Below are 27737 nucleotides of genomic sequence, written 5' to 3'. Positions count from 1 at the left end.
CAAGCTGCACAATTAGTCTCTCGCTTCCCTCCCACCGTTTAAGTATTTAGCAAATTCTCTCTCAGCTGACACTTCAAACAGAAATTATTCTCCAGCCTTTTCCCTCTCCAAGGCACAGGTCCACCCTTTTTTTTTTACAAAATTAAATCTATTTAATTATTTACAGCAATATTTACCTCAAAATAATAAACACCCACCAACATACTACAAAAATTGCCAAGTATTCTTACTACTAAAGATCAAATTACTATATTAAGTGATCTTTGTAAAGGACGGCACAGCGGCAGAGTTGCTGCCTCACAATGCCAGAGACCCTGGTTCAATTATGACCTCGGGTGCTGTCTGGACGGAGTTTGCACGTTCTCCCTGTGACCGCGTGGGTTTCCTCCCATATTCCAAAGGCGTGCGGGTTTGTAGGTAAATTGGCTTAGGTAAAACTGTAAAATAATTGTGCCTAGTGTCACCAAACGTCTGAATTCTCTGGGGTGGAACCCTCTCCAAGACAGACGTGAAACTCACCGTTTGACCTGTTTGTACAAAATGTTAAATGATCAGCTCGACATGGACTACAAGACCTACACCAAACCCAAACCAATTAGGAGCAGACGAGGGCATTCGATCCAATTTGTGATCCCAGCTACAAAGACAGATGTAGACAGCAATTCGTTCTTCCCCCGCACAATTAAAGCATGGAATAATCTCCACCCAACTATAGTTACCCAACCAGATGCAACTAAATTTAAAGTAGCTCTTTCTTCCCAAAAACCCTTTCTGGCTTAAGCCCTCCCTTCACCACCTCCAGTTTAAATTCCATTTGGAATATTTTGGAGGACCAAGAAACCAAGAACCAAGTAGGACAGTGCTCGTGTGCAGGGTGATCGCTGGTCGGTGCGGATCCAGTGGGCCAAAGGGCCAGTTTCCGCGCTGTATCTCTAAAGAAAATATATGGAAATCAGGACACGCACATAACCTAGGAAAATGGGGCAGGCAGTCAGCTCGGGAGGAGCCCTTGTTTGCCTGGCGCAGTGAACCACGGATGGCCAGCTTGGCCAGGCACAGGAGCAAAACAACCAGGACATTCTCTTATCTACCCGCTCACCGAGCCAGGCCCATCCTTGGTCGCTATCTACAACAGATGGTGATGTGTGTTCCTCTCCGGCATTGGGGCACAGCCTGTGCCAACATTATGAAGCAGTGAGTCGTGGTGTACGCTGCACTGTCCAGTGTGCTGTCTCACATCCTTGTCTTTGCATCATTGTCCCTTGCCCAAATAAACATGTTTCAATCCCCCCCCCCCCCATCCTTTACGTGCATCCACCTACCACTTAAAAAACACAAAGTGCTGGAGTAACTCAACGGTTCAGACAGCATCCCGGTGTGAACAAGTTGGGCCGAAGGGCCTGTTTCCTCGCTATATGGACACAAAATGCTGGAGTAACTCAGCAGATCAGCTGATATGAAGAAAAGGAATAGGTGACGTTTCAGGTCAGAACCATTCTTCAGATATTGAGGAAAGATATTGGGGAGGCAAGAATTACTGGAGGCAAGAAAAGGCCAGAACAAATTAAGGCCGGCAACAGATGACTTCAGGACGGCTGGAGTCCATAATACCCCATTGCTGGCTGGGAAGATGTGTCAACGAGGTGGATACAAGATGCGGACAGTGGAACTGGTGGGAAGACAAGGGAGCGAGAAAGAGGGAAGACAGGAGTTATTCAAATTAGAGAAGTCAACGTTCATACAATGACAAAACCTTTATTGGGGCAACATAGCTTTAGTACAAAAGTTTTGCAAACCAAGCTGGATAGTTATGGTTTGAACAGCTCCTTAAGATACACAGAGTTCATCTGGTAAGATTTCAACCAATCTGAATTTCTCTCCGAGCTTCCATAGTAAGGGTAGCCGATGGCCGCATAGTAACTCCGCCAGGCATGATAATAAGACTTCCAGTAATCGCCTGCATTTTCAGGGTCAGCGGGTAAGTGTGAACTTTCACTCTGAGGGAATGTTGCATCCTTGGCATTCGCTTCCATGACATGAGGCACTTTGGCTGTCCTAGCTGATCCAAACTTAGGACTGCCTTTCAATCTCTTCACATCACACTGAGGAGACCTGCCTCTCCGGGAGGGGTTTTTGTGCCCTAACCCTTTATCACTTTCAAGTGGCCTCGTGGAAGATTCATTGGAAAAAGAATCAGAATGGGCACTACCCAGCAGCCCACCAAGAGATTGGATAGTTGGAAAGCTCTTCTGGTTGGGGTGGAGAGTGTCCAATGTCACTGGGCTCTGGTCTTGCTTCAGTTGGTCTTCTTTAGAGACTTGTGCAATCATCGGCATCTCAGCCTCCGTGGATGATTCTCTACTGCTGGTCCTGCTTCTCGTGTATGAGCTAGTGCTGGAATTAGAATCACTCAGGTCTTGGTTATCAGACCCAGGTGGTTCTGTGCATCTTTGAGAGGTATGCAAACGTACCATGTCCCTTTTACTCAAAAATAGTTTGCTGTTTTCCTCCCTGCTCATCTGTTCCACATACACCAGCTCCGTGGTTTCCGCATCTTCGCTTTCATCCAGTGACCTCTCCTTCAAGAAACTCTTCCACTGCCTGACTATTTCCACCGGCTTCTCGTTCCGCTCCGTGAGAAAGCTCTCATAATCCTTCACGATTTCCAAGAAATTCAGCAACCTCTTCTCACGTTTCAGCCTTTTCTTAAACAATGTCAACGGTGAGATTTTGGGAAGGGATTCCTGCAATGCCTTCTTCTCTTGAAGTGTGATGGCGGGCTCTATAATTACTGGCTGACACCCCTCGAGGGACAGAGCGCCGGAGAGATTTGACTGCACTTTCATTTTGATGTCCTTGTCAGGCACGTAGCCACCACTGATCTCCGTTGTCCTTCCAGCATCTCCCCCGAGCAGATCCTGACCTTCTTTTGCAGTTGGCACCTTCCTCGACTTCTGAACCTTTCGATTTGCGAACTTCTTTCCAGCAGGTTCAATTGTGGAGAGGGATAATAGCTCGGAGTCTGGGGACTGCTGCTTTGCAGTGGCTGAAAAGTCAACTTCAAGAGGTGGCGTGGCAGTTGCAAGGGATGGATCCTCAGCCTCTTGCATCTTAATAACATTCATGTCCCAGTCAACTGGCTCTTCCAGTAATCCAGATGGGATCGGATCTGTGCAAAAAAAAAATATATATATATTAAAGTCTTTCAATGCCCATGCCTATTCATAGACCTACAGCTTAATTCTTGAAGCCATTTGATGGAGAGCAGATTGGACAGAAACTGGAATCCAATGCATTCCACAAAGGCCACTACCAAAAAGAAAAGTTCTACTGAAAATCATAGACTAGTGTAGATGGGGCAAGTTGGCCGGCATGGGCAAGTTGGGCCGAAAGGCCCATTTCCACACTGTATGACTAGCACTTTGAAAATCAGCAACATGTATACTGGTTGATATCTTCAACCCAGGAACTGGTGGAAGTGAGTTAACATGGGAATCAAGCCTCTACTTACACAAGTCGTAGCATTTTAGTTTATTATTATCCCAATTTTATCACCGGGAGATTGAAAGTTGCAATCTCCCACCCCAAGAGTGGGCGGCTAGTTGAGGGAGTCTCACAGAAAACGGGACAGGGCGCCCTTATCCTGCCACACCAACGCCCCAAACCTCCCATTATGGTCTCAATCACCGAACGTGGGAATCAGCAGCAGGGGCAGTGGTTGTTACTGTTATCAGGCTGCACTGGTGATGCCGCGTGGCCTTCTCAGGCCACTGCTCTTTGTGCGGTGAGGGAGGTCCCATTGGGCTGTGACTGGGCTCCAGGATTCTTACCCGGTTCCCAGGCAGTAACATAAATGGGGAGAAAACCCTTTCCTCAATTATAGTATACAATCAGTAATAACAAACACCATTCCCCATCCCTTTGTCCGTTATAACGAGGGTTTACTGTCTTTGACATCAATACTGTTTAGCCTTAAAATGTAGAATTGCAGAGTAAAATATTGGTATTCAAAAGGTTAAGATGACATTCAGTTTATCAATATAACGGCTTATGTCTAGAATATTAATATGTGATGTACAATATTTTATTTCATGCAACTTTGATCAGATACTTAATCAAAAATACTCGACTGCTAATATTAAGGCGAAGCAAGCACATTCCAAGCTGAGTATAGCCAAAAATAATTTAACAGATAATATAGGCAACGTAACTGAGCTTTCACCTACCGGGAAGGGATAGAAGCTGAAGATTACAACGCTGTGCTATCAATCCCAATTCATTCTCCTCTTCACCACGGCAACAGTACGTCACAGATATACCCCGAGTGCCTGAAAGAACAGCAAAAAATTAAATTACTAAAGGTTTCTCCTCTATTCAAAGCATCCATTACACCAACTTAATTCCAAAAAATGCAAATTCACCAAATAATTTTAGTTTAGTTTAGTTACAACATGGAAACAGGCCCTTTGGCCTGTCGAGTCCACATCAACCATCCGTTCATACGAGTGTTATCCCACTTTCCCACCCACTCCCTGCACAAGAGGGTCAATTTAGGGGGGAGGGGGAGGGGGAGAGCAGACATTGGTGGAAGGCAGAGAGACAATTCCCTTTTTGCATTAAAACAAGAGCATAAGCCAACTGGGCAAATAATTAGTTTGTGTGTTGTTAATGTAAAGTAATTCATACCAAAACGGCCGGCTCTTCCAATGCGATGCATATATGTCTCCCAGTCTTGAGGAATATCAAGGTTAACAACTAAATTCACTTTTTCGGCATCAATTCCTCGGGAGGTCTGAAAAAGCCACATTAACAAAATCTTAACATGGGAACAAAATATTAACATGGAAGCAAAATCTACTTGGTTCTAGAAAATTGATAAACAATACTCAGCAAGACATTCAGCATTCATTCATGTGTTGACCGACCTTTATCATCTATACCAAACTGCCTTCACAAAGCTGCCATCTTCTGAAAATGTGCTGTTGTAGTTCAATCACTGAATATTTTAAAGGCAGATCGATGGATCATGAAGAAAATCCAGACATCAGGGTGAAGTGGGAGAGTGAACTTTGAAATCTGCCACGACTCTGCTGAATGGTGGAGTAGATTCAGGTAGTGAAGTAGATTCATGTTTTTGTTTCTTCTGCGCATAAACCTCTGGAGTCCATAATGTAAAGATACTCAGTTCAAGGAGTATTATTGGGTAAGAACTTCCCAGATTTTGACCCAACAACATTGTGAACACACATCCAAGCAATAACGATGGGCATCTAGCAGGTGCCACTGGTCTTGAAGGTTGCCAATGGGTGGTATCAGAGTCCTGAATAAGTCACTGCAGTGCTTGTACTTGGATAATATACACTGCTGCTGTGGTGCACTAGTGGTCATTTTGATAACAACATGCATCCAGGAATGTAAGGAGAACAATAAGCCCTGGTCACTCTTCTGAAAATGGACAACTTTATTTAAGTAAAACACAAACTGCTGGAGTAGGTCAGCGGGTCAGGCAACATCGCTGGAGGGCGTGGATCAGCAAATTTCAGGTCAGAACCGTTAAAACCTTTTGAAGCCGCCTATACCCAAAATATCAAAAATTGATTCTGCTTGGAGCACTTCTTTGAAATATCCTACTCCCCACATCCACAACCTGGTTCAACCAAAGGAAATCAGAGAGCGCTTCACCGAATACATTTGAGTGCAATAAATAAAGTAACCACTAGCCACCACTAGAGGATGTCCATGAGCTGTGTAACCAGTGCCCAATGACAAACGTCAGCTTGCACTCTGCAGTTCAAATGCTAAATTCACATTCAAAGTAAAGCTCAGTCTTGGGCCCAAACACTGGCAGGTTAATAATCATTAATGTAGGAAGAAACTGCAGATGTTAGTTTAAACCGAAGATAGACACACAAAGCTGGAGTAACTCAGCGGGACAGGCAGCATATCTGGAGAGAAGGAATGGGCGACATTTCGAGTCCAGACCCGTCTTCAGACTGAAAGGCATGGGAAAGGGAAACAAGAGATACAGAACAATGAATGAAAGATATGCAAAAAAAGTAGCGATGATAAAGGAAACAGGCCATTGTTAGCTGTTTGTTTTGTGAAAATGGGAAGCTGGTGTGACTTGGGTGGGCGAGTGATGGTGAGAGGGAATGCTGCCGTTACTTAAAGTTAAATAAATCAATATTCATACCACTGCGCTGTAAGCTGCCCAAGTGAAATATGTCTATCTGCAGTCCTAATCATTAGTATTAGTTTCAAGCTCCCAGAGCGCAGCGGCCTGCAGGGGGAGCCGCCGAGCCAGTCCCCCACAGCCGAACACAACCTCGTTTATTATATTGTTTTATATTGTAATATATTATATTATATTATATTGTTTAATATATGCTTACATATTTTAGACACAATATATTATATTGTTTAATATATGCTTACATATTTTAGACACACAAAGCTGGAGTAACTCAGCGGGACAGGCAGCATCTCTGGAGGGAAGGAAAGGGTGAGGTTTTGGGTCGAGACCCATCTGCAGAGTCTCGATCAATTGACACCCAAAGAGGAAAGAGGAAAGTGTAAAGAATGACAATGTGACGCACGTGAACAGCTGATTCAGAATATGTATTTGCACAAAGACAAAGCCAAACGGGTTTAATCTTAATCACACCTATACTCGTGAGAAATTGGCACTCGTTTTTACTTTGTATTCACGCTCCATTTTCCATAAAGAAACATAACTTGTTCACTCCCATTCAATCCAACTCCCCATTGCCTTGGGATCGTAACAAAGTGTAAAAAGCAATATACCAAGCAGACCACAGGTACACCGCTCACAGCTTAATCTGCTAAATTAATCTAAATCCTTTTTAATGAGGTTAGGTCATTAATTATAGGACCAGAATTAGGCCATTCGGCTCATCAAGTCTACTCCGCCATTCACCCATAGCTGATCTATCTTTCCCTCTCACCCCCCTCCCCTGCCTTGTCCCCATAACCCATGACAGTACTTCAGGAAGATTCAGTCATTGGAAGCAGGGCACTCCCTGCTGTACAATCTTAGCTTTGCAATCAATCCATAAAACTCACCAAGTCAGTGGAGATGAGAACCCGACATTTGAACTGTTTTAGTTTCGACATGGCTTCAAGCCGTTGGTTCTGGTTCATGCTGCCTGAATGAAAGCAAAATGAAAGACGGATGAATGCAGATAGCAACACATTGCGAGCTGTGAGTAGCAGCAGTCTGGATCAATATGTTTAACAGCATTACAATTAAACTGTGCTCTCATTAAGTCTTCCCAATAAATATCCGAGTGTGAAACAGCTGGACTCAAATTTGATAGTCCCACTCACCCATGCAAAGAATCAACAATGTGGACAGCACAGAGAGGCTTACATCTCGCTTCAATATCTTTAGTTTAGTTTATTGTCACGTGTACCAAGGTACAGTGAAAAACATTTGATGAGTGCTAACCAGTCGGCGGAAGGATAACACACGATTACAATCGAGCCATTTACAGTGTATAGATACATGATAAGGGAATAATGCTCAGTGCCAGGTAAAGCCAGTAAAGTCCGATCAAAGATAGTCTGAGGGTCACCCATATGGTAGATAGTAGTTCAAGACTGCTCTCTGGTTGTGGTAGGATGAATCAGTTGCCTGATAACAGCTGGGAAGAAACAGTCCCTGAATCTGGAGGTGTGTTTTCACATTTCTATACCTTTTGCCTGATGGGAGAGGGAAAAAGTGATAGTGGCTAGAGTGCGACTTGTCCTTGATTATGTTGCTGGCCTTGCCAAGGCAGCGTGAGGCATAAATTGAGTCAACGGAAGGAAGGTTGGTTTGTGTGATCAAGGAGGAATATCCCATATTGGATACTGCCCGGTTAACTCCCTGCTGAAATATATATGGGCACTGGGGAAGGACCCAATCTGATTTGAACTACGATTTTCTCGATCGGATCATGACGGCTCTAACAAACTCTCATCCTGCCTTCATACAAAATGAAAGTACATTTCCACAGAACCGGAAAACTCCAAAATGTCAGCAACTTCAAGAGGAAAATATTCAAGTGTCTTTGGATTTTGACTCGTCTCATTTGAAAATCGGCAAATCACATCAGAGACCCACACCACCCTGGCCACACACTCATTTCACCCCTGCCATCGGGAAGGTGGTGCAGAAGCCTGAAAACTAACATCCAGGTTTAGGAACAGCTTCTTCCCTGCAGCTATCAGGCTATTAAGCAACCTCCAAATAAGCTCTGAACTACTTAGACTTGGGTGCATTAGTTTTGTCATTTTGCACCATTATTGTTTTTCGCATTTACATGTGCATATATGTGTGTAGATGTTTATATTTTCTTGTTTATTTTATTATATTGTTAACAGTGTAGAATGTTTACATATTCTGTTGTGCGGTTGCAAGTAAGAATTTCATTGTTCTATCTGGGACATATGACAATAAAACACTGTTGACTTGAGCTTTGGAACAATCAATTATATATCTCTACCAGATCACCCACCTGAAATACAGGCAGCAGGAAGTCCTCTTGAGGTGAGAATGTCCGCAAGACGCTGAGCTCTATTCCAACACAAAAGTCAAAAAATATCTCAGTAATTTCTGAACAAAAGCACACAAGTTGTTGAAAAGCTCATCAGACGAAGAGTACAGCTTTGCTACAAAAAGAACAACAAAAACCAAAAGAACACTGTCAATTACATTAAAAATAAAATATTTTATTAACAGACAATATCATAAAGGCAACAGGGTGGAATATGATTTTTAATGGTAATGACATGACTTTGTGGGTAAATACTGTGTAACATGAACAGACCCGTAAAAGTCACGGATGTTCCCTTTCAAATATAGCTCCCACTAAATCCTCTTCACCTACAGAAGAATTAGCTTTCAAAAGAGGTTGATATACAAGTCCACCATGGATTTTCCAGCAACTAATGGTCTGGAGTAGACTCCGGCTCGGCTTGTGCCAGCTGATCCACTCCCACAGCCAACATCCGAGGCCGACTTTGACGCGCCGTTATCTCGGATCCGCGATGGCCGAGGCTGACCTTTGTACTCCTCTTCGAGGCCATGACCTCTATTAGTCCTACAAAACGAATAATCCAGAAAGGCTCTGGAACCAAGGGTGCTGGAAAATCGATGGTGCGCCTGCAATACTTAGATAATGAAGTATTGCAGTAGTATTGGGGAATAGGATTAAATCACAGGGCTCAGAGAGCAAGGACATATAACACGAGAAAGGCCATCTGTGAATATGCCATGATCGTACCACACACAGATGAAGAGCCAACACATCCACTTACCTACTGTGGAGATTTGAAAAGACCAGGGCCTGATTGAAGGGGATTTTGCTGAACAGTTCCAGTAAATGCTGCACTTTCTCCTCAAATATCTTGTGTGGAAGTGGGTAGAAATTTACAACCTTATAAAACTGCTTCAGCCCTGTTGTATAAAAATATTAACAAAATATTGCCTTGCTTCAGTGTGGTCCCAAACAAGTTATAACATCAAGGACATTAACAAAACACTACATGAAAATAAAGGTTTGACTTAATAAACAGGCTTGAATCATAAGCAATGGACTACAGTAATTATTTAGATTTATTTCTAAGCACCAGCACTGACCCTAGAGTTAAGGAGCTATAAATGCTTTATTCAGTCAAAACCCAACCCTGGACGGGCTAAACAGTTTGAGAATGAAAAAGTTGTAAGTTCAGCTAGAAACAATACAAAAATAAATCAGTACAGAAGTAATTTTCAACCAATATGCTCCTCTGTGACAGATTGAAATACAAAAGAACCGCCAGATGTTTAAAGTTACTGCTCTAACACCATGTCAAATGTCGGTATCACTCTTAACCTCTGTGACTGGAATAATACAATAAATGGCATTTAATTAAACAAAAACACAGCAGGGTGTCAGCTCATTAGCACTTGCAGAAACAAATGATGAATCAATATTTCAGTCTTTGGTATCTTGCAGCATGCAGCCTTTGGCAAATACCCTGCCACCCAGAATCTAAATTCCAATACAGCAGTTCAGTGAATTAACTATTGACAGCTGTGGTGAACCATGTAAATTATCACCAGGACGATAGGAAAACAGCAATCAAGTCAAACGATCTTAAACCTCTCCCCACTCCATTCTTGGAGGCCAACCTAGCCATACAACCGTAAGCAGCTTGGACTGTGTAAAATGGCGCCAAAATCTGGCAACTATTGCATATGGACCCAGTGGGCTGTTTCCATGGATGGGGTACTTAAACAGGGATTATCTTTATGTACGGCAATATTAGCACTGATCCATATACAAAATAAAAGGTATTTCACTGTACCTTTGGTGCATGTGACAATAAAAGAACCATTGAAGACGACCACCGCCACCCCAGTGCCAAGGAAAAGCTAGGTACCATGCCTTAACAACTACCGTCCAGCAATTCCTACATCCACCATCATGAGTACTTTGAGAAATGTGGTCAAGATGCACATCGACTCAAGCCACCCAGATAGTATTAATCCACTGCAGTCTGTCAAGCGTCACAACAGATCCATGGCAGACGCCATCTCCCTAGCTGCACACTTACCCGTGGAACGTCTAGACATCAAAGACACCTAAGTCAGAATCCTGTCTATTGACTATTGCTCTGATTTCAACACTACAATACCATCCAAGCTCATCTCCAAACTTCTGGTCCAAGAACTCGGCACGCCTCTCTGCAGCCAGACCCTCGACCTCCTGGGCAATTGACCACAATCAGTGAGGAACGGCGACGAAACGTCATCTATAATAATTCTCAAACAACTCTGACCAACGTATCAGGATGCAGCTCTGTCCAAGACCACAAGAAACTGCAGAGGTGTGTATATAACTCAGTTGATCACACAGACCAGTCTCCCCACCATCAAATCTATCTACATTGCTTCAAAGCAGCTAACATAGTCAAGGCCCTTTTTCACCCTGGTCATTCCCTCTTCTCCCATTGAGCAGGATATAAAAGCTTGAAAGCATGTATTAACAGCTTCTTCCCCACTATTCCCTGCACCTTTTCTCTGTAACTGTCATAATCTAAATCTGCAACACTATATTCTGCATTCTTGTTCTGTGTTTTGCTGTATCTGTGTACGAGTTGATTGTACTCATGTATTGTATGATTGGATTATAAAGCACGCAAAGCTTTTCATTATATCATGATATGCATGATAATAATAAACCAACACCAAACAGATAAGAGCTATAGGAATCTATAGGATCTTGTCATACAACTGGAAAAGACAAAAACCGCATGACTCACTAATTTAATCATTACTCATCTCAAGTGAGGGTTGTTAAGGAAAAAGCTCTTATCTTTCTCCATCTAGTTTCCTAGATGGATCTCTGCGCATCCCTCTGCAATTGGATCCTCGACTTCCTCATTCACAGACCACAGTCTGTTCGTATTGGTGGAAATGTGTCAGCCTCGATAACAATCAGCACAGGAGCACCTCAAGGCTGCGTGCTCAGCCCCCTGCTGTACTCACTCTATACTCATGACTGCGTAGACAGTCACAGTGTGAACTCCATCATCAAGTTCGCTGACGACGACGTATCACAGATGGGGATGAGTCAGAGTATAGAAGAGATCGAGCAACAGTCCATATGGTGCCAGCGCAATAACCTGGCCCACAACACCAGCAAAACCAAGGAACTAATTGTGGACTTTCGAAGGAGTAGGAGGGGAACCCACAGCCCCATTTATATAAACGGGTCGATGGTTGAAAGGGTCAAGAGCTTCAAATTCCTGGGCGTGCACATCTCTGAAGATCTTTCCTGGTCCGAGAACACTAATGCAATTATCAAGAAAGCTCATCAGCGCCTCTACTTCCTGAGAAGATTACGGAGAGTCGGTTTGTCAAGGAAGACTCTCTCTAACGTATACAGGTGCACAGTAGAGAGCATGCTGACCAGTTGCATCGTGGCTTGGTTCAGCAATTTGAACGCCCTGGAGAGGAAAAGACTACAAAAAGTAGTAAACACTGCCCAGTCCATCATCGGCTCTGACCTTCCTTCCATCGAGGGGATTTATCGCAGTCGCTGCCTCAAAAAGGCTGGCAGTATCATCAAAGACCCACACCATCCTGGCTACACACTCATCTCCCTGCTACCTTCAGGTAGAAGGTACAGGAGCCTGAAGACTGCAACATCCAGGTTCAGGAATAGCTACTTCCCCACAACCATCAGGCTATTAAACCTGGCTCGGACAAAACTCTGATTATTATGAACCCATTTCTGTTATTTGCACTTTATCAGTTTATTTATTCATGTGTGTATATATTTATATTATGGTATATGGACACACTTATCTGTTTTATAGTAAATGCCTACTATGTTCTGTGTGCTTAAGCAAAGCAAGAATTTCATTGTCCTATACAGGGACACATGACAATAAACTCACTTGAACTCACTTGAACTTGAACTCCTTCTTCCCCTCCATAAAAACTGAAGGGGTTTCACCCGTTGCTCTCATATAGATTTCAGAAACCTTACCCAAAATAGACGACAAGACACAAGAGCCAAAAGAGAAAGGCCAACACTTATGAAAATGGAAAATGGAAATGTTTCCCATAACTTCCAAGTGGGCTGAAACTGTGGTGTGGTGTCCAACTGATAACTGCACTCATAAAGGAGACATTAAAGACATGTCCTCCTTATCTGCTGAAGTTGCCGTTTACAATCTCATGGCATTAATCAGAACAGAGGTGGGAGTTTGCTCCATATCACTGCCTGCATTCCATCACAAGGGAAACAAAAATGGGAATTAACCTTGCATTCCTTTTGTGGTAAGCCAGCTCTGTCTACCAAAGTTGATGCATTGACCACGCGTACGAAATAATTTGTTATGGAACAAAATGTCACTAGCAAAGTGAGAATGCAATGAAAAGGTTTATTTTCTGCTGACTCAGTGATTATATTGAAGCAGACAAGTATCAGCAATTTCAGGCATGGGAATTAAAAGTCACCACCCCATCCCTCAACCACAAAGGATCCATATAGAGGCCTTCAAGCACGCAATCATAATCTGGTTTAGTCTTAAATCTAGTTTACAGATTTAATACTCACAACAGACTGACATAAGGCCAATGGAAGTCTTTGGACACCATTGCCTCAGGTATGAACAGCTCTCCATTCACAGTAACAAGAAAACCAAACCAGATAACTGGAGTTAAATCACAGATCAACTAATTTGGTGAAACAGGCCCAAAGGTGAACAACATGAGCAGATAAACATTTCAGATGGGTAATAACCTCTGCTGTCTAACAATGTGCATCCATAAGTTCATAGGTTTTGTGAGCAGAATTAGGCCATTCAGCCCATCAAGTCTGCTCCGCCATTCAATCATCGCTGATTTATCTTGCCCTCTCAACCCCATTCTCCTGCCTTCACTCCATAACACTTGATGCCCTTACTAATCAAGAATCTGTCCATCTCCGCCTTAAAAATATCCATTGACTTGGCCTCCACAGCCTTTTGTGGCAATTAATTCCACAGATTCACTACCATTTGACTAAAGAAATTCATTCTCATCTCCTTTTTAAAGGTATAACCTTTTATCCTGAGGCTATGACCTCTTCCACTAGAAACATCCTCTCCACATCATTCTATACAAGGCCTTGCATTATTCGGTATGTTGTATTAAGATCCCCCCCTCATCCTTCTAAACTCCAGCGAGCGCAGACCCAGTGCCATCATACACACATCAATGATCACAATCACTCCGGGTACCATTCTTGTAATCCCCCCCCCCCCCCCCCCCCAATAATTAACACTAGGAAGAGTAATGAGCATGCAAGGTGTCAGGTAAAGCTACATCCACTTCGGTCCAACATCCCAGAAGCATAATTTAACTAACAGTGCAATGCTTCATTGCATTCTGTAGCCAAAGTTTACTGGCGTGAACTTGCAATTGAGGAAACTGGTTGAGTTTAATTAAAACTAGAGAAAGTGAAAGACAGAAGCCCTGCATTCCAGCAGTGGCAAGTGACTGCAAAACAGCGCTGGAGAGAATCAGAGGCGATGCCTTAAATAACTGTAACAACAGGGACAAGTTATCCTCCCTTGTATTAAGTTTGAGATTCCAAACCTCGCACCTGTTAGCTTTCTACTGAATCCATTACACGTCAAGGAATACTCACCAATCAGAGCTGTATCTGTAGGATTCAGTCGAACAAAACTGGGATCCCTCATGTACTGCATTAAGTGCTGAGCCAGTGATTCTGGGTACGTCGCAGACAATGCCAGCATTTGCTTGTTTGTTGGCAGCGAGGAATAAATCCAACTGTACAGAAACAGAAAACAAAATCCTCAAGGACAGGTCTGCTGCTCGGTTATAACTCCCCTCTCCCTCCAGGATTAATGGAAGAATGCCAAAATGCTGGAGTAACTCAGCGGGTCAGGCAGCATCTCTGGAGAAAAGGATTAGGCAACATTTTGGGTCGAGACCCTCCTTCAGACTGAGTTAGGGGAGAGGGAAACTAGAAGTACCTCTAGTTTCCCTCTGCCCTAACTCTCGGTCTGAAGGGTCTCGACCTGAAATGTCACATATTCCTTTTCACCACAGATGCTTCCTGACCCGCTGAGTTACTCCAGCATTTTGTGTCTATCTTTGGTGTAAATCAGCAACTGCAGTTCCTTCCTACACATTAATGGAAGAATGTTTTGCAACTCTAGCAGGTTTAGTTATTAGAGTAAAATAAAACTTTAACTGAAAAGTTAAAAAATAAACTTTTATAAGCCATTTTCGAGGAGTGTGCATGGGTGGGCAAGAAGCAGTTCAAATTCTATTTCACGGTACATATTCCCGTTAACAAGAGATTGGTACACAATCTTTTAATTGAACGGCATTTTGATGTATAAATCTAAATCATGAGATATCGCAGTGAAAATAAACTAACCAAAAGTACACCTCAAGTTGAAATACCAGCTGCCAAGTTGCACGGATATTCATATCTCAAGGACATGTTTTTATAGGTAATCAGACAAGTGCATTAGTTACTTTTAAGATCGTTTTTACTATTTAAAAGACACTTGAACATGTGCATGGATAGGAATGGTTTAGTGGGATATGGTCTAAATGCGGGCAAATGGGACTGGCTTAGATGGGGCATCTTGGTTGGCATGGATGAGTCACAGAGTGATACAGTGCAGAAACAGGCCCTTCAAAACGGTGAGGGGGGAAGAGTAGGAGGAGGGTGGAGCAGAGAGGGACACAGAAGAGAATCACAGACGGACACAGTAGGAGGGAGAGACACAGGAGACGAAGACTTAACTTTTCTATGTGGGTGAGGGGGGCAGGGCAGGGTAAGGGGGAAACCGTTTCCCAGTCTCTTCCTGGCGGGGACGCTACTATTTCTCCGAGTCGCGTCCTCGCCCCCCACCTCACGGCCTACCAGCTGGATCGGAGCGGCCTTTCCTGCCGGGGACCAGGAACCGGACCAGGGCTGCTACAGCGGCGGCGCAGCGCTGGAGTCACTGCGGAGCGGGCGATGCCTACCTGGGTCGCCGTTTGGAGCTCCGGAGCGTTGGGCCGCTGCTCCAACATCGTGGAGCTCTGGTGCGGAGAGCTTCCAACGCGGGCGGCGCTGAACAACATCGTGGAGTCCTAGGGCGCCTTGCAGAGGGTCTCCAGCAGCAGTCTCCACCCGGCGCGACCTGCGGACTTTGGAAGCTGCCGACTCCGGTAGGAGGGGGCCGACTCTGGTGTCCACGCCGCTGAGGACGTCCCGCAGCCCCGACGTCGGACTTGTGTCACCCCGGCGAGCGGTCCTGGACATCGGGCCGCCCGTAGCTGCAACTGCGGAGGGCTTGGGGAGGCCCTGACCATGAGGAACAGTGGAGGAAGAGACTGACTTTGGTGCCTTCCCACACAGTGGGAAACTTTGATTCTGCTGTGTGGGGATGTTTTATGTTTTATGTCAAATTCTATAGTGTGTGTTCTTTATACCCTTTCTGGCTTAATCCCTCCCTTCACCACCTCCAGTTTAAATTCCAGTTCGAATATTTTGGAGGACCCAAGAACCAAGAAGAACCCAACTTGTCCACACCGGCCAAAATGTCCCAGCTACACTAGTCCCACCTGCCTGCACTTAGTGCATATCCCTACAAACCTGTCCTATCCATGTATCTGTCTGTTTCTTAAATGTTGGGATACTGCCAGCCTCCTCTGGCATCTTGTTCCATACACCCACCACCCTTTGTGTGAAAAAGTTACCTATCAGATTCCTATTAAATCTTTTCCCCTTGACTCTGGGCAAGAGATTCTGTGCATCTACCCGATCCATTCCTCTCATGATTTTATACACCTTATAAGATCACCCCTCATCCTCCTGCGCTCCAAGGAATAGAGACCCAACCTACTCAACCTCTCCCTATTGCTCAGACCTTCTAGTCCTGGCAACATCCTCAGAAATCTTCTCTGAACCCTTTCAAGATTGACAATATATTTCATATAACATGGTGCTCAGAACTGAACACAATATTTTAAATCCGGTCTCACCAACGTCTTATACAAATGCAACATGACCTCCCAACTTCTATACCCAATACCATCAAAGCCGCCAGCCAGACATAAAAACTTCTTTCCACAAGCAGTAGGTTCTACTCAATAACCAAAAGTTTGTAGCCTCCTTTTGCTCTGGCATTTTAAAATGTTTTATTCTTAATGTTTTAATGTTTTGTTTTATTCTTAATGGTTTACTGTATGTTGTGTTGTCACTTTGCGAACGGAGCAGCAAGGCAAATTCCTTGCCAATATCGTTGGCCAATAAACTTATTCATTCATTCAATACTCTGACCAATGTGCCAAAAGCCTTTTTGACCACCTTATCAGCCAGCGACTCGACCTTCAAGGAATCATGCACCTGCACTCCCTAGATACCTCTGCTCTGCAACACTCCCCCAGAGGCCTACCATTCAGGGTGTAGATCCTGCCCTTGTTAGATGTCCCAAAATGCAACACCTCGAGTTGGGCTGAAGGGTTGTTTCCGTGCTGTATTACTCTATTTATGTACAGCTTTGCTTTAAATTCTTTTGGGGTATATCATCCCATGATCCCAATGCCCAAGGGTCTTTGCAGGCAAGGTACAGCTGAAGCACAAACCATGCCACTGTTACCGCGAGGGAGAATCACTTTACTCCAAGTGATATGAGTTATATTTGCTTTATCAGCAGGAGTGACAGTGTTGTCCTTTATTTTGTAGATGCAGGCTTATTTTTTTTGGCTAGGTAAGAATCTGTAGAAGGAAATGCAAATGCTTGTCCATACCAAAGATAGACACAAAGTGCTGGAGTAACTCAGCGGGTCAGGCAGCACCTCTGGAGAAAAAGGATGGGTGACCGTTCGGGGTCAAGACCCTTCTTCAGGCTGAAGAAGGGTTGCGACCCGAAATGTCACCCATCTATGAGCCACATATTCTCTTTGGTTTCGAAGGCCTTGTTTATAGGCAGTGGAAACACCACAAGCTTCCAGGCATTACGAGTGCCGGACTTGTAGATAACCTAGAATCCAAGGTGAAGGAAGGGTGTGTGCAAGAACATACTTCATAGCCTTAATGATGAGCAAGATGAAAGGTTAGATAATGAGAAGTGCAAAAGGTGACTGGTATTTTTGTCAAGTTTATCCTGACATCACTCTGCCCTCTCCCCAACCTGTTCCCACCAATCACTCAATTTTACCCAATCGCTCAAGGAAGGGCAGCACGGTGGCGCAGCGGTAGAGTTGCTGTCTTACAGAGCCGGAGACCCGAGTTTGATCCAGACTATGGGTGCTGTTTGTACGGCGTTTGTACATTCTCCCGTGACCACGTGGGTTTTCTCCGAGATCTTTGGTTTCCTCCCACACTCCAAAGACGTACAGGTTTGTAGGTTAATTGGCTTGGTATTAAGTGTAAATTGTCCCTTGACGGTGGAGAGTGCTAATGTACGGGGATCGCTGGTGGCCTGAAGGGCCTTTTTCCGCGCTGTATCTCTAAACTAAACGAAAAGTAAGTTATTCTCAGACTTCCATCAGCACGCTCCTTTAGTCAGCCTCTGGCTGGCGATTCTGAAACACAGCTGACATTTGTTGACATGGCGGTTTCCAGGAGCGACACAGTGATGATCAGGAAAGCACCATGTAGGAATGCCTGGGGCAAAGGCCAGACTTCACACATCCACTCAGTAAATACCATTTGTCACCTGTACAAATTGCTGTTTCGGCAGCGGGGTGCATGCTCGCATATCTGACGATTGACAAAAGGAGTTAAACACAGGAATGCTGCAGTGAGAGTTTATGTAGAAACACTTAATCAGGTTTGAAGCTTTGAGAAATGTCATCAACAGTAGTCACTCTTTAGAAAACCAAAGCATGTATGCACAGGACAGCAGGCTTCATTTGTAGAGGATCTCCACTATTGAAAGCTAAACAGTTTTGTTCAAACATTCACTTATTATGTCTAGCAGCCACCAACCTGTGTAAATAAGAGTGTGAGAGTGTGAGTGTGAGTGTGTGTGAGTGTGTGAGTGTGTGTGTGTGTGTGTGTGTGTGTGTGTGTGTGTGTGTGTGTGTGTGTGTGTGTGTGTGTGTGTGTGTGTGTGAGCACATGATAACAGTAGCAAGCTCAATAAACTAATGCTGTAAGCAGAAACTGGGAATATTCTGGAGAACTTTAATCAATGGAGCACTGGAGTACATTACATATTTTCTATCCATTTACAAGACATGATGTCTTAAATATGGCGAGCACCAATAATTTGTTGCTCATCCAAAAAGCAACGTGGATTTATTGGATTAAAATCTGCCAGATTTCTTTACATTCAATTGATCAATGTAACACTAATTTAGAGAAAGACAAAAAGCTGGAGTAACTCAGTGAGTCAGGCAGAATCAATGAATAGGTGATGTCAGAAAACAGGCTGTCAGAAAACTAGTACAACGGCTAGGGTGGGGGGGGGGGGGAGACAGAGGGGGGGGGGGGGGGGGGGAGAGGGGGTACAGTTTAACGGGTCTATACCTTGTTTGAGAGAATTCGATTCGATGAGAAAATAAGCAAAAATGATTTATCTGTAGCAGTTTTTAGAGACTTACAATGGCTGAAGCAAAGCCCATGAATATGTAGCTGTCAAATTCTAACATTGTATGTAACCATGTGAAATAAGTCTTTCCCTCAGAGGGCACAGCTTTAAGATAACTGGCAAAAGCCCCAGAGGTGGCAGGTGGAAAAATAATGTTACACCATAACTGGCTCAGATCTGGCTGCTGGATAGATTGAACTGCAGCTTTCAAAAGTGAATCCAGAAATAAAAATATTTGCTAGGTTACGTGGAGAGAAAAGATTGTTCTCAACGATGTGCACTTGAATCACCGCAGTATAGAAAGCTAGACCAGTGTTGGTTAATGCGATTGGTATAGATAGATATTGGGGATAGCATGGACAGCGTGGACCAAAGAATCCGTTCCTGCGCTATATGACTAGTTAAGAGATACAGCGCGGAAACAGGCCCTTCGGCCCACCCAGTCCGCACCACCCAATGATCCCCGCACATTAAAACTATCCTACACTAGGGACAATTTTTATATTTATGCCAAGCCAATAAAAATAAAAATAAAAATCACCCGGAGGACAGTAGGTGACTAGAAACCAGAGCAGACAGAGAACCTCACCAAGTTTAAAAGTGATTAGTCGTGCACTACGATCTGTAAGGATACAGATCAAATGCTGCCACATAATGATTGTTAGATTTATTTTAACGCTTTAAAAAAAAAATTTAAACCACTAGCTTCAAAAGCAAGTCCCACAAAGATTATTTTTTAATCCTCAGAGTGGAAATGCCTACTTACTTGATTTGTTCCTGGAAGCTGCCCTCTTCCAGCAACTTATCCGCTTCATCCAGTACAAAAAGCCGTATACTGGCTGTTGTCAGAAAGCCGATCTCAATCAGTTGCTTAATGCGACCTGGATTAAGGGAAATAATTTGCCAGTAAATATGGGGATTACTCTCAACTGGAAGGTGCTTCAATGGGGTTAAAGTAAGGTTTTTCCACTTGCATTAATATTTATTATAAATACCAACAACCTATTGCCCCCCCTCTTCCAAAGGCAGTAGTTATTTTCTCAATCATTAACCTTGGAAAAGCAGAGACTAGTAATGTTATCTTAGTCAATTACATTAATTTGCTCATAACTGAGGCACACAACAAAAGCTTTTCACTGTACCCCTGTACACGTGACAATAAATTAAACTAAAACTAAACTTGCAAGTAAATGAAGTGAAAACAGAGCGGCCGTAATCTTAATGAATAGATGAACAGCTTCAAAGGGCTCAATAACCCACTCCTGTCGTTACTCCCTCGAATACCATAGCATTCAAACATGCAGACCAAGAGGTATCGTGCCTGTCATATCACTTCAAATGATGTTTCTCATGCATCAGCCAGTCCAATTCTTACCTTCAAGACTATGTGTGCTCACAGGCTGACACCACCCATGAAACATTGTAAGTGTTGTACTGTCAGAGGTGGACTTTTTAATATCACAAATGATCACACTCTACTGTATGCAAATCAGTACACAGGCAACACTAGAGAGTGGCAATATTCTTCATTGTCACAATTCAATTCAATTCAATTCAACTTTAATGTCATTGCACAAATACTGAGTATGGGTACAACGAAATGCAGTTTTGCGTCAGTCCGTAGTAGTGCAATATAGAAATTTTTTTAAAAGAGGATACAGAACAATAGAAAATGCAAAATAATTAAACAATGGGGACGGAGGGACCGGAGGAATCTATCGGCGGGACTCCGAGTTCAGCAATGCGATGGTATGATTGTAGAAGCTGTTCCTCATCCTACTGGTACGAGACCTGAGGCTCCTGTACCGCCTCCCTGATGGGAGGAGGGCAAACAGTCCATGATTGGGGTGGGAGGGGTCTTTAATGATCTTCCCAGCTCGTTTCAGACACCGTTTTCGGTGGAGGGCATCCATGGCAGGGAGCGGGGCGCCGATGATGTGCTGCGCGGTTTTCACCACCCGTTGTAGTGCCTTCCTGTCCGCAACAGTGCAGCTGCTGTACCATACCGTGAAGCAGGCGGTCAGGATGCTCTCGATGGTACACCTGTAGAAGTTGGTCAGGATCTGGGGGGACAGGTGGGCTTTCTTGAGCCTCCTCAGGAAGTAAAGGCGTTGCTGTGCCTTTTTGACCAGCTTGGAGGTGTTGAGGGACCAGGACAAATCCTCCGAGATGTGTACCCCGAGGAATTTGTAGCTGGAGACGCGCTCCACCTCAGTCCCGTTTATGTGGATGGGGGTATGTCTGCCCCCTCTGACCTTCCTGAAGTCGACAATAAGTTCCTTCGTCTTCTTGGAGTTGAGGACGAGGTTATTATTGGCACACCAGGTTGTCAGGTGCTGGACCTCCTCTCGGTAGGCTGACTCATCGTTGTCACTGATCAGTCCTACCACCGTGGTGTCGTCAGCGAACTTAATGATGGCGTTGGATCCGTACTTAGGGATGCAGTCGTGGGTGAAGAGGGAGTAGAGGAGAGGGCTGAGCACACAGCCCTGTGGCACGCCGGTGTTCAGTGTTATAGTGGTGGAGTTGAGGTTGTTGACCCTAACAGACTGTGGTCTGTTGGTGAGGAAATCCAGTGTCCAGTTGCAGAGGGAGGTGGAGATGCCAAGCCCGCTGAGTTTGGTGATCAAGCTGGCGGGGATGACAGTGTTGAAAGCGGAGCTGAAATCAATGAACAGCAACCTGATGTAGGAGTTGTTGTTGTCCAGGTGGGTCAGGGCAGAGTGTAGGGCCGCCGCTATGGCATCCTCTGTAGACCTGTTGGCCCGGTAGGCAAACTGATGGGGGTCCAGTGTGGGGGGGAGGCTGGCTTTGAGGTGAGCCAAGATCAGCCGCTCAAAGCACTTAGCAATGACAGGGGTGAGTGCCACTGGGCGGAAATCGTTGAGGCTCCCTGTGGCTGACTGTTTGGGCACTGGCACGATGGTTGATGTCTTGAGGCAAGTGGGGACAACACCCTGGGCCAGTGACAGATTGAAAATGTCGGTGAAGACTTGGGATAGTTGTCCAGCACATGCCTTAAGCACCCGGCCAGGGATGCCATCGGGGCCGGCAGCTTTGCGCTCATTCACCTTGCTCAGTGCATCTTGTACAGCAGAGGTGGAGAGACTGAGGGGTTGTTCATTTGGGGGTGGAGCAATTTTGATGGCTGGGGTTTTGTTATCACGGTCAAAGCGAGCATAGAAATTGTTTAGCATGTTTAGCTAACAAGTTCATAAATTCTGAAGAAGGATTTCTGCCCGAAATGTTGCCTATTTCCTTCGCTCCATAGATGCTGCTGTTTCTCCAGCATTTTTGTCTACCTTCGAGTTTCCAGCATCTGCAGTTCCTTCTTAAAATAAAAGTTAATAAAATTGACTGTTTTAATGCGGTACATGGGCAGCACTGTGGCGCAGTAGTAGAGTTACTGCCTTACAGCACCAGAGACACAGGTTCGATCCTGGCTACGGGTGCTGTCTGAACAGAGTTCTGCGTACAAAATATGTACTCCGTGGGTTTTCTCTGGGTGCTCCAGTTTCCTCACACACTCCAAAGACATACAGGTTTGTAGGTTAATTGGCTTCTTTAAATTGTCCCTGGTGTATGGGATAGTGGTAATGTACAGGTTGCTCGCTGGTCGGCATGGACTCCACGCTTCCACGCTATATCTCTAAACTATAGTAAACATGGTGTGAACTTGGCCTCCAGGGCTCACTACCCGCACCAAAAACATCCCTATTGACTTGTTCTCACCTGGAGATCCAACTGCAATGTGACATTTTCTAAGCCGAACTTTGTCCAGGCTCAGCGGAGTCCCTCCAATGAAAACATGGCATTCTAAGCCCTCCATTTTGATGCCAATAGCTATTATGACGGAATGGATCTGCACAGCAATTTCCCTGGTCGGAGCCAAAACAAGGATCTGCAAGTGACAGAAAATGGGAGTCAAAGGCGAAATGAAATTACTGTGAATGGATAAAACCACATCATGGGTAAAATAATTAATCGTATTAGAACGACAATTAAGTGAAAATAAATATAAATATAGAAATCAAAGATCCAATCAGGTGTTGTATATTTAGCTCAGACCATCACACAGACTAGACTTGCAACTGACACAATCCACACTTCACTCCGCCTTGGAAAAACAGCCAACATAATTTGCCCTGCCCTGGTCATTCTTCATTCTCCAATTCACATCTGGCAGAAAATACAGAAGCTTGAAAGCATGCACTGCCAGACTCAGGAATGGCTACTTCACCCCTTCACAGGCTGCTGCATGGTCCTTCCATACATGAGGGTACTGGTACGATTCAGCACTACCCCATTGAAGACAATGGATGTCAAAGAAATTGATGTGCTACAATGCTGATGTACAAAGCTTTTCAATGTACCACAGAGCAATTTATCCCTTGTTTAAAAGTAGACATATTGCATTATCAAATATGCCACCTCTCAGATGACACATTAATAAACCCATTGTCCCAAAATGCTGGAGTAACTCACGGGACAGGCAGCATCTCTGGAGAGAAGGAATGGGTGGCGTTTCGGGTCGAGACCCTTCTTCAGACTCGTGTCGACCCAAAATGTCGCCCATTCCTTCGCTTCAGAGATGCTGCCTGTCCCACTGAGTTACTCCAGCATTTTGTCTCTACCTTCGATTTAAACCAGCATCTGAAGTTATTTCTTACTCAAACCCATTGCCCCCATCTTCTCTCAGGTGGAATAAAACTATACACCGATTCAATTTTGAATTCAGGATGACACTCCCAACTATTTCAAACACAACATGCATACCTTGACCAAATCACCAAGATTGCAACTAGCCGTGGGCGGCGCGACTCACGTCGCAGTGGCCTCTGCAGTCCGTCTGTCTTTTTGTTATTTTTTGTCCCGTTTTAATGTAGTTTAATGTAGTTTTTATTTTTTTTTTGATGGGGTATGTGTGTGTGTGTGGGGGGGGGGGGGGGGCAAGGGGTGGGGGGGAAACTTTTAAAATCTTTCCCCTGCACGGAGAACCCGACCTTTTCCCTGTCGGGTCTCCGTTGTCGTTGGGGCTGCAACGTGGAGCGGCCTCCAGCAGGAACGACCTGGGGCTCCAGTCGCGGAGCTGCGGAGCTACTCACCATCACGGAGTTGGCCGAGTCCGGAGCGGGAGGAGCGGTGGTGGCGCGCTGCTGTGACCTGACCCCCGGAGATTCGGAGGCTTACCGCAGGTCTGGCAGACAGTAATATCGGGAGCCCGCGGGTCCCTGCTGGGAGACCGCTTTTTGGGGCTTCCACAACGGCGACTTCTCCCGCCCGAGTCGCGGGGTCGAGGAGTGCCTGGAGCGGGGCCTGACATCGCCCGGCGCGGCTTCAACGGCTGCGGGACTTTGCTAGCACCCGCCAGGGGCTCCAACAACAAGACCCGGAGCGCGGCCTTGCATCAACCGGCACAGCGTTAATGGCCGCGGGACAATTGCCATCGCCCGCCGGGGGCTTTGACTCTGACATCGGATGGGGAATGGGGAGTGCAGGGGAGAGATACGTTTTTGCCTTCCATCACAGCGAGGAGGAGATGCGCTGTGATGGATGTCTGTGTAAATTGTGTTGTGTCTTGGGTCTTTTTTTCTTGTGTGTATGACTGCAGAAACAACATTTCATTTGAGCCTCTATGAGGTTCAAGTGAGAAATAAATTGTATTATGTATTGTATATTGTGTAAGTTGCGAATCATCATTTTGAACCATCTCTGACACCCCCCTCCCATTTCTTGATCTCAGTCTTCATCACAGGAGATAGACTATCAACTGACATCTATTATATACATTCACAACATTCTCCTTCTGTACTCTTTAAAAAAAAAAAAAATAGTGAGGCCTACAGGGTGCACAGACAGGTCAATAACTGGAAGGCAGTGATTGGATTTAATTGATTGAGAAGCAAATGGCAGACGGCGAAAAATGTTTTCACCCTGAGGGGCAAGGGTCAAGAATTAATATTTTATAAGGTAAATTATGAAAGCAGCAACACTCACTACACTTAAAAGGTTCCCCATGAGCATTTGAAGAGCAATAACCTCTAATGCTATCTCTAGAGAGCAGTGGGGGGGGGGGGGGTGTAATCAAAATAATTCAGTTTTTGGCCTACATATATATAATTCTCTTCTGTACTGTAAAATCCTATCATTCTTTGATTATCACAATTCTCTGTGAAAATTTGTTAACCTACTGCCCAGCTTGGAACACAAACACCAACCTGTGTCGCTGGATTTTCCAGTATTAATGAATCCAGTGCAATAGTGGAAAATACGCATGTTTTTCCTGTCCCAGACTTAGCTTGTACAATCAGATCTGAAAGAGACAATAGACAAATAAAAAAGTTCACCCTGCATAAAATTGCCCCAAAGTATAAAAAACTAACCATTCATTCAGAATGGTCAACAATGTATATGTGTTGCCATGACACATTCAACACATTGTTTAAACTTAAATATTGGTGATGGCCCATCAGTAACAGGCCAACCACAAAAAAAATTACAAACAACCAATTAACAGAATACTCTACAATACTCAATATAAAAGTCCTCCCATTAGTGGCAAACGCCACAACCCGGTAATATCCAGGAGCACCTTGAGCACCCACCTACACGAGGAGCAATTAATTTTTAATTACTCCTTATAGTAGGTATGTTGCAAAGCCTACCTGAAGCGTCTTTGAAGATCTGCTGCTGAGGGTGTGCGCGATTTTGGCGCCGTTTAGAGGGGGCGGGTTTAAAACGCGATTTTCTCTAGGCTGTTCAAATCGAAGATGTTCAGCCTAGTTAATTATTAACGAAAAATCGCTGGAAGACCCCGTCGCAAAAGCTATTATTAGGTTTAAAGGCCTTGAATAATAGTTATAGTAGTTTAAAAATCAATCTCTAAACCCGCGAACGCCAGCAACCGCAGGGTCTCATAAAGCAGACAACTGAAGGAAGGTTGTATATTTTTACATTAAAAAGGGCTTCTAAAGATCCCGTTATACAAAGTTTACTATTGCGAGTAGCTCATTTTGGCCCCATTATATCGCGCAGTATTTTTCTGGGCATTTGAGGCACAAATCTACCGCAATGTGAACGTTCTAAACCAGCGCGTTCACAGGATCCCAATGGAAAGCTGATTTAAATGGGCATTTATTTACAGCAATTGAACACTGAATTCCTTCCATTTGGCCTATAAATTAATGTAAATGAGATTTAAAAATCATGTTTTATTGTGAATTATTTGTGAATATTATTTGGACATTTAGGCTATTTAAAAATGTTAATCATTTATTAAGAAATGGATAGATGTTGAGATCTAGTAATTGAAGTCTGAAATTAGCTACAATTAGGTAACTAACTAATTATATGCTTTAATTTCAGGTCATCCAAGTAAGATTATTTTATATTTGTTTCAGAATGGTTCAATCTATGATAACTGAAAATTTCATTCAGTTCTCTTAATTTTTAAGAAAGTTATGGGCTTTTGACTGTTCACGATCACAACTTTTTTGTTATGTCCATAGAAAATCAATAGGGAACAAGATGCTCATTTCCGAGTATGAAAATGGCCATAACTTTTTAAATACTTGAGATATGAAAGTGAATTAGGTGTCAAATTAAACTTATTTTTATGCTTTATCTGATGGAATAAATTACAGACTTGATTTTTAAAATCTCAAAATTTTGTAACATTGCTACTTATAGAAGCCAAAGAAGCACAACATCATTATCCTGAAATATTTCAGAGAATTTTGCTTTTCTCCCTCCTTGCCCCATCGCATCCGCAACTCTCCCTTGCTTCCCTCCTCAACCCTCTCCTCAACCCTTTCCTCTACCCTCTCCACTTACCTCTCCCCAACCTTTGACCGCCCCACTCCCTTATTGCCCCCCCACTCCCTTAATGCCCCCCCCACCCCCTTATTGCCCCCCCCCCACCCCCTTATTGCCCCCCCCCCACCCCCTTATTGCCCCACTCCTCTTTGCCCAACCTTATTACCTCCCCACCCCCTTGCCTCCACCACCACTCCCTTACCTGCATCCACCTCCCCCAACCCATTACCTCGCACCCCACCCCCTCTCTCCCATTCCCCTTACCTTTCCTCCCTCACCTTCAGGTTACTTTCCTCTCCCCGCCTCTAGTTCCCAATCAGCTCCCCCCTCCCCCCTTCTTTATTCCCTCCCTCTTCCTCCCCTTTCCCCCTGACCCTCCTTCTTTTCTCCATGCTCCCTCCTCCCTCCCTCACCGAGGCCGCAGCGCCCGAGCGGGATGGCCTTCAACTGGATGGGAGAGGGCCGCTCGAAGCCGGCCTCCCTCAGCCCCTGGAGCACGAGCGGGCTGAGGAGCAGCGCCCCGAAGTCGACGCGCTGGTCTTGGGGCAACAACACGTCCCCGGTGCGGAGCCGCCGGTCGATGCAGTGAGCGGCCCGGCTCCCGCCCAGCGCCATCTTGCCCACGTGACCGGCCGTCCACAGCCCCGCCCCTCGGGTGCGCTGGCGTCACCAGCCCCGCCCTTCGGGTTGTGGGCCACGTGACCACCCTGCCCCCCGGGTGCGCTGATGTCACCCGCCCCTCGGCCCGTGGGCCCACGTGACCATCCCGCCCCCGGGCGGTGGCCATGTCACCAGCCCCCCCCCCCCTCCTCCAGGGC

At 44.8% G+C, this 27737-nt stretch overlaps 1 protein-coding gene across 1 annotated transcript; it reads right to left on the bottom strand.

The window, feature by feature from the left end:
* Positions 1–1735: 1735 nt before the first annotated feature.
* ddx20 (DEAD-box helicase 20) lies at positions 1736–27585 on the bottom strand. The gene is made up of 11 exons (XM_033042803.1): positions 27333–27585; positions 25323–25417; positions 22837–23005; positions 19871–19985; positions 14190–14332; positions 9322–9460; positions 8520–8578; positions 7084–7166; positions 4687–4792; positions 4227–4328; positions 1736–3169 (listed from the first exon to the last, which is right to left on the bottom strand). Exons 1-11 carry the CDS (start codon positions 27532–27534, stop codon positions 1809–1811), a joined length of 2574 nt encoding a protein of 857 aa, XP_032898694.1. The 5' UTR covers positions 27535–27585; the 3' UTR covers positions 1736–1808.
* Positions 27586–27737: the final 152 nt, after the last annotated feature.

This window comes from Amblyraja radiata, chromosome 24 (genome assembly GCF_010909765.2).
Source record: "Amblyraja radiata isolate CabotCenter1 chromosome 24, sAmbRad1.1.pri, whole genome shotgun sequence".
NCBI classification, from domain to species: domain Eukaryota; kingdom Metazoa; phylum Chordata; class Chondrichthyes; order Rajiformes; family Rajidae; genus Amblyraja; species Amblyraja radiata.
The sequence above is the reverse complement of the archived record's forward strand: the minus strand, read 5'-3'. Positions and strand labels throughout refer to the sequence as shown.